The sequence below is a fragment of the Athene noctua genome, chromosome 1 (genome assembly GCF_965140245.1).
Source record: "Athene noctua chromosome 1, bAthNoc1.hap1.1, whole genome shotgun sequence".
Taxonomy (NCBI): domain Eukaryota; kingdom Metazoa; phylum Chordata; class Aves; order Strigiformes; family Strigidae; genus Athene; species Athene noctua.
In genome coordinates, this window is record NC_134037.1 from 50,673,403 (window position 1) to 50,688,047 (window position 14,645).

At 39.5% G+C, this 14,645-nt stretch overlaps 1 protein-coding gene across 1 annotated transcript in view; it reads right to left on the bottom strand.

The window, feature by feature from the left end:
* The window catches only part of PREP (prolyl endopeptidase), a 111,607-nt gene that overhangs the window by 55,517 nt on the left and 41,445 nt on the right, over window positions 1-14,645 (bottom strand). Inside the window, exon 8 of the mRNA XM_074923200.1 lies at window positions 655-846. Coding sequence (XP_074779301.1) covers window positions 655-846 — 192 coding nt within the window. The remainder of the gene's footprint in view (window positions 1-654; window positions 847-14,645) is intronic.

Consider the following 14,645-nt stretch of genomic DNA (forward strand, 5'->3'; position numbering starts at 1 on the left):
ACAGCATCTGCCCAAAAAACAGCTCAGAGGAGGTTTTTCTGTATTATCTGAAATTAATTCTAAGTTTTAATAGAACTTTCCCCAAAATGATAGGATTAAAAAACCCCACACCTTTAATTACATCAAAACCAAAGATTTGTTTCAAACTCACTTTTATACATAGAGAATTCAATGCCCTTCAATTTTCCTGAGGCTTTTTTTCAAGTGTTGTTGGACTTCAAGAAGAATGGACAGAAGAAAATCCTGTCTGAAACTCTGACCAACTCTGTTCACAGTGTACTGCACTACTGCCAGGTCTCCCCTTTCCCTTCTTTTTGTTTACAAAGTCCCTCTTGCTCTAATCCCTGACTGTCTAGTAGATGTTTACTACACTGACATGAAGCAGGAAAATACTTTCCTCTCATTTCCTACAAACACAAAATTAAAACAAGGACTGATGAAGCAACTTCACGATGGCCACACAGGGCATTAGAAAGAGAGAAATGGATTCTGGATCTCTTGAGTCCCAGCAAGTCTTTTAATTGCAAATCCTAAACAAAGTTTAAACACAGAAAAAAAAGTAAGAAGGTCTGTACAAGACACTTGACTGTCTAATTACTGCAGTACTTTGAAAAAGTCAGAATAGAAAGGCTTTTACTTGACATGAGCTCTTACCTAGAACATCTCTTTCATGTTCAGGGACGAGAACTTTCCATTTGGATTCCTCTGGGTCACTGAAGTCAATGTTAATTAACCGGTAATTTGGAGAATGGCGGTTTGTCTTGAAAGTGAACACTGTTCCTTCATTGGTGACATACTCGTACTCAGCCTCAAAGTTATCTATCAGCTTCACCCACTGAAGAATTCCTGCAAGATCAAACATATAATGTAAATTCTTCACCTCCTGAAACAAAACCTTTTAACACCTGAGGATTGTCTTCCTGACAATTGCTGTAGGCTCTTTCTTGAACAACAGCAGTGATGAGAAGAGGTACAGATATGGCAAGGACCAAATATGTACTGAGTATTAAGAACTTAGAAAGAATTCTCCAGATTAATAGGTTGCAGTAAAAAATTGCTAGTTCAAGGACATGGTAACATACTGGGTTTGAGGAATTTCTAGCAAAATACACACAGAATACTGACAGAACTATGGCTAGCATTTCACCAGCTTTCCTAAAGGGGTACTGGAAGGCTCAGATGTTTGCAGAGGCATTTCTACCATGCTGACTGCCATGGAGCCAACACCGCTGAGCACAGCACATTCTTGTCAATGGAGTTCACGAGCCCCCACTTCTACAGACTTGGAATGGGGAGCCACAACTGAGTCAAAAGACTCTGCACTAAGCTTTCAAGCTCAATTGTATTTTTAATACCTTTTAAAACTTGCTATTTAATTTGACTTTTTTTTTTCTTTCTGAAAAAAAAGTTCCTATTTCTTAAAGTGGAAAGTTTTCCATCCTCCTTAAGCACGGAACTTCTCACAGAACAGAAATGATGTTATTTCAGTGAGCACAACAAACTTCAATATCAGGAATTTCCCTGTCAATTCAAAAAAAAAAATTGTGAAGTGTTCTGCAGAAGCTTGTCATCACCAAAGGATAACTACAAACAGTTAGCTAAAATGTTAACTTCTGGGTTTGCAAAGAATGAAACTGCATTTTCCCTATCAACCTTCCAGAATGTAACCTCACTAATAGAAGTCCACTTCTCTCAAACACAATTTGCCTCATTTTACTCTGTACCACGGTCCTAGTATTGACTCAACCTGGAGTTGGGACTGAAAAACTCCACTACATTTTATTGACATTTTACTGTTTTGTAAAAGGTTTAGGGGCTAGTAGAAAGAAAAAACAGCAAGGCTAGATCAGATAGGTAATAAGCTTGTTATATCCACAACCCAACCTATCAACCAAACTTACTATTATAAGCATCATACATTAGCTATACTGAAAAATCAGAATCCTTACTGACATGAGAAATTAAAGTTTTTATACCTTACAAAATATGTTTGGCATACTCTCTGCCTCTTTCCTAAAACTAAAGTTTGGGTCTTTGCTTTTAAGTATAAACAAATAAACTGTGCATAAATCTGTTCATGAAACTCTATAATATAATGTTCATGTCAATAAAACAGAACATTAGCTTATACTATAATATTAAAAGCTGATCAGAATAATGGAAGTAGATCATACCTGAGCTGTAATTACTGTAAGTTTAAAAAAATAAAATAACTGAGGAATCAGTGAGATGGCTAAGGTTATTTTAAACCCATTAAATGTAATAAAGAGAGTATAGCCAGGCCTAGTACATTCATAAAGCTCATACCTCTTTATTGCTGTTTTAGTTTAAGGAAAACTTCTCTGCATGCAAAGTAATAGGTTAGTCAATTCTACTTTTCATACTGCTGTAATACAAACTTTCCAGACAATCAGTCAATTTAGTATCCTCTCTCTAAGTGAGCCAACTGCATGTTAAATTTTGATTTTCGCTAAGGTCCAAAGCTTTGTCCTTCTCAAGAGATTTCACATTGAAAAAAATCCTGCTAAGTGACTCTCACTCAAAATTTCTACAGAGAAAACCTGCTTTGATGCCCAGTAAAACTATTCTATCAAAGAACAACAAAACTTCATGAAAAGGAATCCCCAGACTGTTGGAAAAAACCACTTTTTTTAATGGTAAATGTGCACAATAACTGCAGTCTCCATGACTCCAACAGAAGTTGGATTCTGTGAAGAAAAAGGACGATAATGTGACATTAGGGATTGACATTGCTGCACTGCAACTCATTCATCCACTACCAAATGAACAGTTAGTAAAAAAGCAAGAGGGCTGATATTCTACAGGGATACATTAAGTTGTTACTACAAAATCAAGAGCATTCATCTTGTTAAAGTGGATGTTATATAGTCCTTAGAAGACAAATATTGCAGATGAATTACCTCTAAACTATTGTCTCACTGAAGTGGTTAAATACACCAATATCTAGTCTAAGTTAAGAGGCAGTAATGAGACAATCACAGTCAGATGGAAGAGACCGTTACATCAGGTACATTCACTATTGTACAGAGTATGTGCTTAGTTTTCCAGTGAGAGGAAGAAACCTCTTTGCAACAACACAGATATCACACATAAGAGGATGCATCTTTATGGCTGGTTGCAGCTGATCCAGTCATGGCCAGTGACTAAAAGTGATAGTCTAGCATTGTCTCAGACCTCTCTTCTTTGGGCCAAGGAATAACAACCTGGTGACCAACACAGCCAGTTCACTGGGCACTAATATGGTTGAAAACTGATGGAGGGTGGTAGGAGGGAACATGGGACTACAGAGAATGGGACCATTTATTCCCAGGTCATGCCGATGGCAGCACAAGGGAGAGGCAGGCCCATGCAGCTTACTAGCTGGCACTGCCACCCTGTCAAGCACTCTGGCCTTGCTGCTGAGTTGAGCTAACACCTAATCATTGTCAATGAGGAGTTTGTCCTTCATCACATTACTCCTAGCCTTATGCTTCTCTTTTGCTTATCTACCCTAGTAGTGAGCTGGTCCAATGTGTTAAATGAGTTGAAAAACAAAAAAAATTACTGTGCTGAAAAGTAAAGCTTTCTCTTGCTGCCTGAACCAGCTCACTGCTCAGGCAGAGGAGTGCTGCTACGTACAAGGCAGCCAGCACGCACAAGGCAGCAGCAGAGATGCTAAAGAGCAACAACGTTTTTCATTAGCAATAATCTGTAAAATAAGCTTGACTACAGCAAAACTGCACCCTTCCATTTTTCTCTCCTCCTCCATCAGCATGTCTCCACCTTCATGCTTCGTTTGGCATTTGCCCAAGTGACTAGTAAAGCCGATTAAATTAGCTAACCTAGAAGAAAACTAGTCTCTTTCTATTTTACAGGGTTTTTTTCACCACATGACAGATTAGCAAGTACAATTAGCTAATCATAGGGTCAGATGAGTGAAGATGCTGACTGGCTCAACAGGAGGGGACAGTGTTAGGTAACCCAGGAGCATGAGAAGATAGATGGGACATCTTTCCTTTCCATGGCAACAACTGTTTAGTCTGGCTCTACCTGTCTCACCAAACTGCTCCCTCCAGTTCCCAAAACAGCCAGGGGAATGGACAAGGCAGCACATTACACCAGGTGGAGAGTCTGCTTGAACAAAATGAATTTGAAATGTAAAGCATACCTTATCAAAGATTATGTTTTCCTGAAGTGTCAGAAATATATCTACAAGTCTGTCTAGATAGACACACAGACAGGCATTTCCAATTCAAACTCTGTGCAAGTAGATTAAACATAACTTTTTTTTTTTTTTTTTTTTTTTTTGTTTACATGTGTGACTACTAAGTACTATGGAAAGTTATCTGCCTGGAGCTTTCACCTGGCCTGAGTTTAGGATGGATGATTCCGCAATAACTGGTTAAAAATTCAAAAGTATGGTGAACTATGCACTGAGGGCCTCAAGCAGCGCTCACTGACTTACAGCATGTTCTCTCTACACATGTAACAGAGCATGCTCTTACAGAAGCTGAATGAGCTGGGCTGAGAGCTGTTATCTAATCATCAGGAGAGGATGTTCCAGTGACCAGAGATAAGAAAAAAGTTTAGCATGCAGTGCAGATATGGGAAAGCGTGCTTCATCATGGAGTACTGACATTACAACTCCTGGAAGAAAAATAAAGATACCTACACACAATCTAGACAGAAAACACAAAGCCTCTTAAGTAACTTGTTGCAACACTAAGTGCACCAGTTCCCAAGGGACCTGAGAAAGTCGGTGAAGGTATCGATGAATATACAGCCATAGTCAAAAAAGCAGATGCCTTACTTAAGTACATACAGCGAAGGAAATACAGAGATGAACTCTGTGGTTTCACTAAGACAACAAGCATCTGCAGGGATGGGTGACTGACAGTCTTCCCAGGAGCTACCCCAGATGCAGGAAACAAAGGTTCAAAAATAGACTAGAAGTGATTATAAAAGGCTTAAACCATAGTTTTCATATAAAACAACCTATGAAAATACCTTATGCCTTACATTAGAGAAAAGATAAATACACAAGAGCATGATAAAAATACATAAAACAATGAATGATTGGGAGCTGTGGTGCCCAGACCTTATGTCAGAGCAAGGATGCTGGTCTTAGACTGTGACCACAGTCAGTTCTCCACTGCATGAGTGAAAATTCATGTGATCAGCACATCCATTCTTACCAAATGGCCGGCCTGAGGTACATGCACACATCCCATCATATAACTGGATGGATACTTGCTTGCTGGTTACATACCTGACCAAAATCAAATGTGTGCACACTGTCATGTGGCGTGCATCTATCTATCCAATTATCAAAACAGAGGAGAGGGACTACAGAGTATCCGAAACAAGGAATGGTCTGTTGACCCCCAAAGAGTTAATGCAAACCAGCTCCTCCTCACCAAGCACTCCAGCAAAAAGGGCACCAAGGCCATGGCCCATGGACAGGAGGTTAGTTACCATGGTCTAGAAGCAAGGGAAGGATTCTTGCTTCAGTCTCAAACCCCGAACAATCAGCCTCTCAGTAACAAAAAGAATGGTAATCTACAAATTACTTTAAAAAGTCGTCCAAAACCAAGGTGAAGGATGAGCACTCAGCTGCTTCTTCTTTAAAAGAAAGGAGGAGAGGGGGGAGGGAAAGAATCGGATCTTGATAGAGATTTGCAGGTTTAACCAGCAGCCCTCTGAGAACATCTGTCTTTGAGGAGAGCCACTAAGAAATAACATTTGTAGTCCAGGCTCCCTTATCTTAACACTGAAGCCACTGAAAACTTCAGTTTAATCCACATTAAGCATACAGTGAGACAGATTTATTATACATAGGGAAAGCATGAGGTTGAAGATCTTGACAGTTTACTGTATACTGCTAATATAACCTAATCCTTTCCTCTATCAGTCCTTTCACAAAAACACATTGCTGAAGAGCTATAGATGCTTTTGCCTACATACTTTACACCAGTCAGTTATCCATTATCAAATAATTGCATTACAATAGGAACTGCAGTAGAGGATTTATAACCATTATTTAATGGACGATAAAGTTATGCCACACAACAGAACATCATAAACCTACATTGCTGGCCCATCTACAATGTTTAGGACAAAAGCAACATACAATTTTTAAACAAAATTTTTGGATCCACAGAAGATCAAAAGGGAAACTGTATCAGTAAGCATCACAGATTAAACCCTCAATCTTGTCCTGGCCTCTGAACAAAAAAAAAAAATTCACTGGTCTGTTGAGAGCTCTCTGTATGATAAAGCAGGTTTGCAGCTGAATGATGACAACTAAGAAAGAAAAGCTAATTTGAACAAACTGATTATAACAGTAAGAATGATCACAGAAAGCCTGTTATCAACCTTCTTTCAGACACAAAGGATAGAGTGGCTGAGAGCCACTGTTCATCAGTTCACAAAATATTATCAATAGTTCCTTCCATATTTCATGTTTCATGAAAAGGCCAAATAATCCATTCATGGCAAATAACCTCTTGACTGTGCCAGCTGGAGAGACAGGACTTAGTGATCAACTAATGGTAGGTTTTATCTGATGATGTGAAAAAAGCTTTCACAAGGTAAACATTCTCATTCATCTTTTTTCATGTACTCTAGCAGTCAAAATTATCAGGTGAAGATATAAATGTTAATCTCCATAAATTTATATTCCATATATATTCAGTTTTAGCTTTTGTAAGACAGACAGTTTTTCTGGAAACAGGGCAGTGCTGAAAATGCTCAGGAAGAGAACCAAGAGGTTTGGCTCATAACAATACGACAGACTTTCTACCTGGAAGAGTCACACCAAGTTTCATTATGGTACACACATTAAGCAGGTACTTTTACTCAAGGAAAGATAATGATTTTTCAACTCTTAGATTAGTCTGAATTGATTTTTCAGGGAGGTACTGGAAGATAAACATATAATGTGTTTGTCTCTGAATCATAACTGGAATGTTAACAAGATTTGAAAAGACAAACAAACCCAGCCATCTTCAGCCTTAACAACTAAGCCTCCAATTTAGCTACAAGTATGACTTTCTAAATTGAATTAATTTTAATAGTTGTTCATCAGTATTTGGAATTCACTTTACTTTCACCTTAAAGATGGTAACTTGCTCAGTCACTTCAATAAGGAAGATTTTTTTTTAGATTGAAAATACAAGTTAAAACAAAAATGCCTTTAAATCTGCTCACAGAAAAAGCCTTAAAACCAGTGTAATCTTGGTTTTGTGATCTCATATATATGTATACTAACATCCACCATGCATATTTATCTACATACAAAACTAACTTGAGCATATAGTTTTTATGTATGTTTTACACTAGAATTGTAACAGATCCGTCTCCTAAACCTGAATGATCAGTGCATTCAGTACTACCAGCATGGAAGACAGAAGTGGAAAAAACATGCTGTTTTAGTTCAATACCTTGCTACTGACAGATTAATAAACATACACATCTACACCACAGCACACCTTAGTAGGACATAAGAGGACAGCAACTGCACAGCCTTAACACTTTCAGTTCCAAGAGTTGGATACTGCAAAAAAGCCTTATAAAAGCAGAAGCCTCATAAGTACATGCATTATTAAGCACTTTCAACTTTCTTTCATTCATTTTCTATGTTTTCCCCATTCCTTTAAGAGAAACACACATTTTACTGAATTTTTTATAAATAGAAATGAATGTGTTTCTCACTTAGGTCTTAAATCCTGTGAAGATACAAATCTTAGTTTTAATTAAGTTGTCATTCATTTCCTTCTTACTTCACCGTATTTTAAGGTAAATTTTACAAAGTCACGGTATCTTTGAACTCTGGATTTCTTTTCATCTCTATTTCTTGAAGGAAATAGAATCATTTAGGTGGGAGAAGACCTTTAAGATCATTGAGTTCAACTGTTAACCTAACACTGCCAAGGGCATCACTAAACCATGTTCCTAAGTGCCACATCTACACTCGCTTTTAAATACCTCCAGGGATGGTGACTCAACCACTTCCCTGGGCAGCCTCTTCCAATGCTTGACAGCCCTTTTGGTGAAGAATTTTTTTCTAATATCCAATCTAAACCTCCCCTGGCACAACTTGAGTCAGTTTCCTCTTGTCCTATCACTTGTTGCTTGGGAGAACAGAACAACACCCACCTCACTACAACTTCCTCTCAGGTAATTGTAGAGAGCAATAAGGTCTCCTCTCAGCCTCCTTTGCTCTAGGCTAGATAACCCCAATTCCCTCAGATGCTCCTCATAAGCCTTGTGCTCTAAACCCTTCATCAGCTTCGTTACCCTTCTTTGGATGCAGTCCAGCACCTCAATGTCTTTTTTGTAGTGAGGGGCCCAAAACTGAACACAGGAATCGAGGTGCAGCCTCACCAGTGCCGAGTACAGGGGTAAGATCCCTTCCCTGTCCCTGCTGGCCACGCTATTGCTGACACAAGCCAGGATGCCATTGGCCTTCTTGGCCACACTGCTGGCTCCTGTTCAGCCGGCTGTCAATCAACACCCCCAGGTCCCTCTCTGACTGGCAGCTCTCCAGCCACTCCTCCCCAAGCCTGTAGCGTTGCTGGGGGTTGTTGTCACCCAAGTGCAGGACCTGGTACTGAGCCTTACTGAAACTCATACAATGGGCCTTGGCCCATCGATCCAGCTTGTCCAGATCCCTCTGCAGAGCCTCCCTACCCTTGAGCAGATCAACATTCCCATCCAACTTGGTGTCATCTGCAAATTTACTGAGTATGCACTCGATCTCCTCATCCATATTGTTGATAAAGATATTAAACAGAACTGGCCCCAGTACTGAGCCTTGGGGAACACCACTTGTGACTGGCCACCAACTGTATTTAACTCTGTTCACCACAACCATTTGGGCCCGGCTATCCAGACAGTTTTTCACTCAGCGAAGAGTAAACCTGTCCAAGTCATGAGCAGCCACAGTTTCTCCAGGAGAATGCTGTGGGAAATGGCGGGACTTTACTAAAGTCTAGGTAGAGAACATCCACTGCCTTTTCCTCATTTACTACGCAGGTCACCTTGTCATAGAAGGAGATCAGGTTTGTCAGGCAGGACCTGCCTTTCATAAACCCATGCTGACTGGGCCTCATCACCTGGTTGTCCTGTATGTGTCATGTAATGGTACCCAGAGAACAACGGGTCTTACTGTTAAAGACCGAGGTAGTGTTAAGTACCTCAGCCTTTTCTTCATCCTATATCCTCCCTGTCTCCAGTAAAGGATGGAACTTCTCCTTAGCTCTCCTTTTGCTGCTGATGTATTTATAGAAATATTTTTTATTGTCTCTTATGGCAGTAGCCAGATTAAGTTCCAGTTGGGCTTTGGCCCTTCTAATTTTCTCCCTGCATAACCTTACAATGACCTTGTAGTCCTCCTGAGTTGTCTGCCCCTTCTTCCAAAGGTCATAAACTTTCCTTTTTTTCCTGAGTTCCAGTCAAACCTCTCTGTTCAGACACACCAGTCATCTTCCCCATTGGTTCATCTTTTGGCACCTAAGGACAGCTTGCTCCTGCACCTTTAAGATTTCCTTCTTGAAAAATGTCCAGCCTTCCTGGACTCCTTTGCCCTTCAGGACTGCCTCCCAAGGGACTCTGTCAACCAGTCTCCTAAACAGGCCAAAGTCTGCCCTCCAGAAGTTCAAGGCAGCATTCTGCTGAACCTTCTCCTTACTTTTCCAAGAATCAAAACCTATCATTTCATGATCACTCTGCCCAAGATGGCCTCCAACCATCATACCACCCACAAGTCCTTCCCGGGCACTTTCCCTAGCTGGCTCACTCATCAGCTGTGTCAGAAATTACCTTCCACACACTCCAGACTGTTTCCTCTCCACTGTATTGTATTTCCAGCAGACATCTGGTAAGTTGAATTCCCCCATGAGAACAAAGGCTAGCAATTGCGAGACTTCTCCCAGCTGCTTGTACAATATTTCCTCTGCCTCTACATCCCAGTTGGGTGGTCTATAACAGACTCCCATCACAATACCTGCCTTGTTGGCCTTCTCTCTTATTCTTATCCATAAACGCTGAACTCCATCTCCACTATCATTAAGCTCTAGACAATCAAAACACTCCCTAACATACAGGGCTAGCCCACTGCATCTCCTTCCTTGCCCATCCCTTTTGAAGAATTTATAGCCATGTTGTGTGAGTCACCATGTTTCCATGATGACAACTAGATCACAGTTTTCCTGCTGCACAATGGCTTCCCGTTTGTTGCCCATGCTGCATGCATTGGTGTTGCTGCACATCAGTTGGGCTACTGATCCCATCACCTTTTTGAGGGGAAAAGCCCTAATTCCTATGTGACCATTCTCAAATGCTTCTATGGTTTCTAACGTATCAGTAACGCTTCTGCCTTTGCTGCCGCATGGATCTTTATCCCCTACCTCCACTGACATGGCAGACCGAAGGAAAGCACAAGCACAATCAATAGTTAAACTCTACAATTTAGGACTCTCTTAGTGGATTATTATGTTTGTCTCTGTTGCAGGAAAATGGATGAAAAGCACTCATTCCCATATCATTTCTGCTTTTTATGTTCCTCACTGAAGAGAAAGCTCTTACTCCCCAAACTTTATTTTCTTAAAGAATCATCTGCATCCTTTATAGATTCCATTTTCCAATATTAACTTATCTACATAGCCTGCAGTATATTTAAAATGGCTTAACATTTATAATACATGCGTATATACACACATTCATGTTAAGTTTTGAACACCTTTGCTATAGCAGAGGAGTATCTTTTGCCCTTGGGCTGTCAATCACTAACTGAAAATTTGTTTCACTTGCTAGAGGTATCTGGCAACCTCCATTACATCTCCAAAAACCTTAATCACAGGATATATAAAGCCTTTCATCACAGGGGGAACCAAATCTCATGGTGCAATTTAGTCCAGTAGTCACATCTCCTTTTAGTATTCTCCCATTTATATTTTCTCCTTTTCTTTCTTGAATTTACCCTATACACTGTAACAGGCAATGTTTAACTACTGCATGTCACATGGCCATAATTCACTATAATACATTCTCACCATGTTTCTCATTATGTCAGAGAACATCCTTTATCTCACACCGATGACTGCTGGATATTTAAAGATAAGAGAAACCAATATTAGGCTGCTGTCATCTTTCAGAGTATGTTAGAACAGTTTGAGTTTGCTTTAGGATAGCTACAGTACACAGCTTTCAAGTAGTGGTGTGCAGCTCCTTCCTACGTGAAATGAGAGCAGAGCAGAGATCGTGGTTATACATTGATGCATTTTGCCCATCCCTTCAGCCTGTCTCAGCAACTCTAGCCTGAAAGCACAAACATACACAAGAACCTCAGTGCTTAGGAGATTTCTACCAGCTAGAGTATCTCTAACTGAAATAGTTTTACTTTACCTGCAAACCTTGAGCCACCACAACGATGTTAATCTCTTGCTTCCTACTTCCCCTGTCAGCAGATGCATTAACTGTGCATCTTCACTTGATTTGCACCTTCCAACTGCTGAAGACTCTTCTTCAGAAATTATGAATCAGCTACCCCATTCTATAGACATTACTTCTTCTGAGACCTCTGACTTTGCTCCACCAGCAGCATTGTTAAAAAAGAAGCAAACAAAACAAACTCCAGAACCAACCCAAAACATAAAAGCCTGACAGATCACGCTTGTGGCAAATAGCTAGCTATTCCTCCCTACATTTTATTCTCCATATTTGGTGAAGAATTAGTCTGTCTACCGATTAACTAATTCAGTGACATGCCACACAGTTGGACACAAAAAACCCACAGTGCTGTTTCTGATGTTTCCAACGTCAAAAACTTCTAACCTCAGAATTTCTACATTTGTTACTGTGGAAGTTGAATTCCTTTTTTAAAAATAATATGAAAAGTTTTATCCCTACTGTAGATTTTCACACAATTTATCACCAGAGAAGAGACCTATGAGGACAGGAACAACAAGATGTTTATGATGACAACTGAATCATGCAATATTTGTTGCTCTCAAGCTCTTGATCTGAGCCAGGAAGCTATGCAAAAGAACTCAGGGGTTTTTTTGCCTCTTTCTTCTTCACAGCCACAAATATTTAACTGCCTCACTCTGGTTTCCAAAGGCAAGAGAGATTTTCAGACAATTTAGACTCTCTTTAGAAGTAGGATCTCTTAATCTCTTGGGACCTGACTTCACTTACGTCTGAGGAAGGCAATACTGGAGAGGAGATATTAAGATGTCCCTGAAAGGGATGCAGCTCTGCAGTGTTTGTACTTGGAGGGGTCTCAGTCCCACTCAAGCTGCAGATGATGGATGACAGCTACTCAATAATCATGAAAAGTTAAAGGTATTTGCAATATAAAGAATAAATAAATGGAAGGAGGCAATATTTATTCCTTTGAATTAAAAAGTTCAGATATGTCAAGATATATCAAAGATTAGACCATAAGAAAGAAATCAAGCATTTTTATGAGCAGATTTCTCGATCAGTTGCAAGGCTTCTATTTTATTTCAATTTGAATGATCACTCAAAAGACAGGAGAAGAGAATAGACACGCTTTATTTTGAGAGAGTTGTAGCTTATGTCCTTATGCACCAGAACACATCAACAGACAAACAGGAACCAAAGGTGATAAAGCTCTCTCTCACATGCCTCACTAAATATACACAAGGGAAAGCACAAATACATAATCTAAAAAAGAACTTCATTATGAATGGCATTTATAAACGAAATATCCAGAGAGTAGCAGCATGAAGATCTCCTTGCTCAAATTAACAGCAAGCTATCAGCTACAGCAATTTTATTGCTAATGATTTGCCTCCAATTAAACAAAATGATACTGAGAGAAAAACTCTTTGGAACTGCCATTTAAGGGATATGAAACTATTTTCTTAATGTAAACACCATATTGCTGAGGCTTCATCCATATTTTCCAAGACACAATTGATTCTTTTTTCTCCCTGTTTGTTAGGGAACTAGGACATAATGGCCTTGTTTCAATATTGATTTTTGAAAGCGTTTTGGGTTTTGGTTGGGTTGTTTTTTTTTGTAAAGTTACTTCTATCACAGAAAAGTATTTCAAAAAACCAAGAGTACTCCCTCCCACTACATTCCACTTTCTAGCTGACATCTACCATCATCTCACTACCCTTTTTCTCTTGCTCATTTTCATTACAACGGTTTTGATCCATTTTTTCAGGCTACACAACACATACTGACTCATCCCTTTGATGTTACTGTATATAGCACTGTTCTGTGCTTTTTTTTTTTTTTAAGAGAATCTTATACATTGTAAGACTAACTAAAATACAAAAGGCCAAATAATCCAGTTTTCAGCACGAAGTGGACAAAAATCACCTTTGTTTTTCTACCTGCCCTCAAGCGATATACATGCTTTTTAAATTGTGGGGGAAGAAAAAAAGAACATCCTTCTAGACAAAGGAACAAAATAAAAATTCTTATGGCCGATAACCCTGCTCTTTAATTCCTTCTTGCAACCTGTCTCTGCCAGTCTAGTACAAAGTATTTCCAGTTGACAATGACTAAGCAATCTGCAAGCTATGATCTTCAGCTTTTGTTCAATTTTTATTGCATTTTTCCAAGCCAGCAGTTCTCAAATATTTTACACTATCTCCTCTTCCCGTATGCATGTTCTCCCACCACCTCCCACTGTCTCCACCAGACACAAACTGACAATCTCCAAGCAGGTAGGTACCCAAACATAAGAGCCCCTAACACTGTCCCGTCTCTTCAAACTCCTTGTACCTTCAATTTACACGCACACCTGTGTTTATCTTCAATCCAGTGGAATCCCTTTCAATCCAACAATCCAGGCTGTGCTTTTCAACTAGCCATCCCTCCCAACTTTTTGCATTCCAGAAATCACAGCAGCCTTTCATAGTTTCTAATGTGCACAGAGGTTATAACGTGAGCTACCTGTTCTGCTCCCCATGCTGCCTTTATCCCTTCTTTTTCCCCCTCTGTTCTCAGGCTTCAGCTCCCCCAGGAAGAGGAAAGTGGGGCTCTGCCCAGAGCTCTGACTCATAAATCAGCTCTATGGTGCTCACAACAAGAGGATCCCGATTTATTTATTAGGCTTCCTAGCTGCTAACACAATACAAAATAAAGAAAAAGGTCAATATTAAGAACAACTTCAAGAAGACCAATAGGCCATGTCATGTTGGTTTAAGTTCATATCCAAGGCTGATTAAAGAGCTTTTATTTCTTGTTGCACACCAACAGATTTGTGCTAAATCCACTCTTCCCAGCACCAAACCATTCAGAAGAATAAATAGTCAAGGCTGACAATCTAATCTAAAAGAAACAATTTCTCACGAAAATGGAAAAACAAAATTATTACTAGGCACAGAAACAGTGACATGCTATAGAAAAAATAGAAAAAGCAGTGCTGTTTTTCTTTTGGCTTTGGGTTTTTTGGGGTTGTTTGTTTGTTTCTTTAGGGTTTTTTCTGTATGGTGTACAACAAGGTTTTCTAATGTAAATTGCTTGATTACTGTGTATCCAGCTGTTTGGCTAATATGAGGCATTTTCAGGTATACCAAGAACAACAGTTAAGCAAAGTGATTAGTGAGACAAGTTTTGTTTGACTGGTTCAACATACAAACAAACTTGAGGGCTGTCTGTAT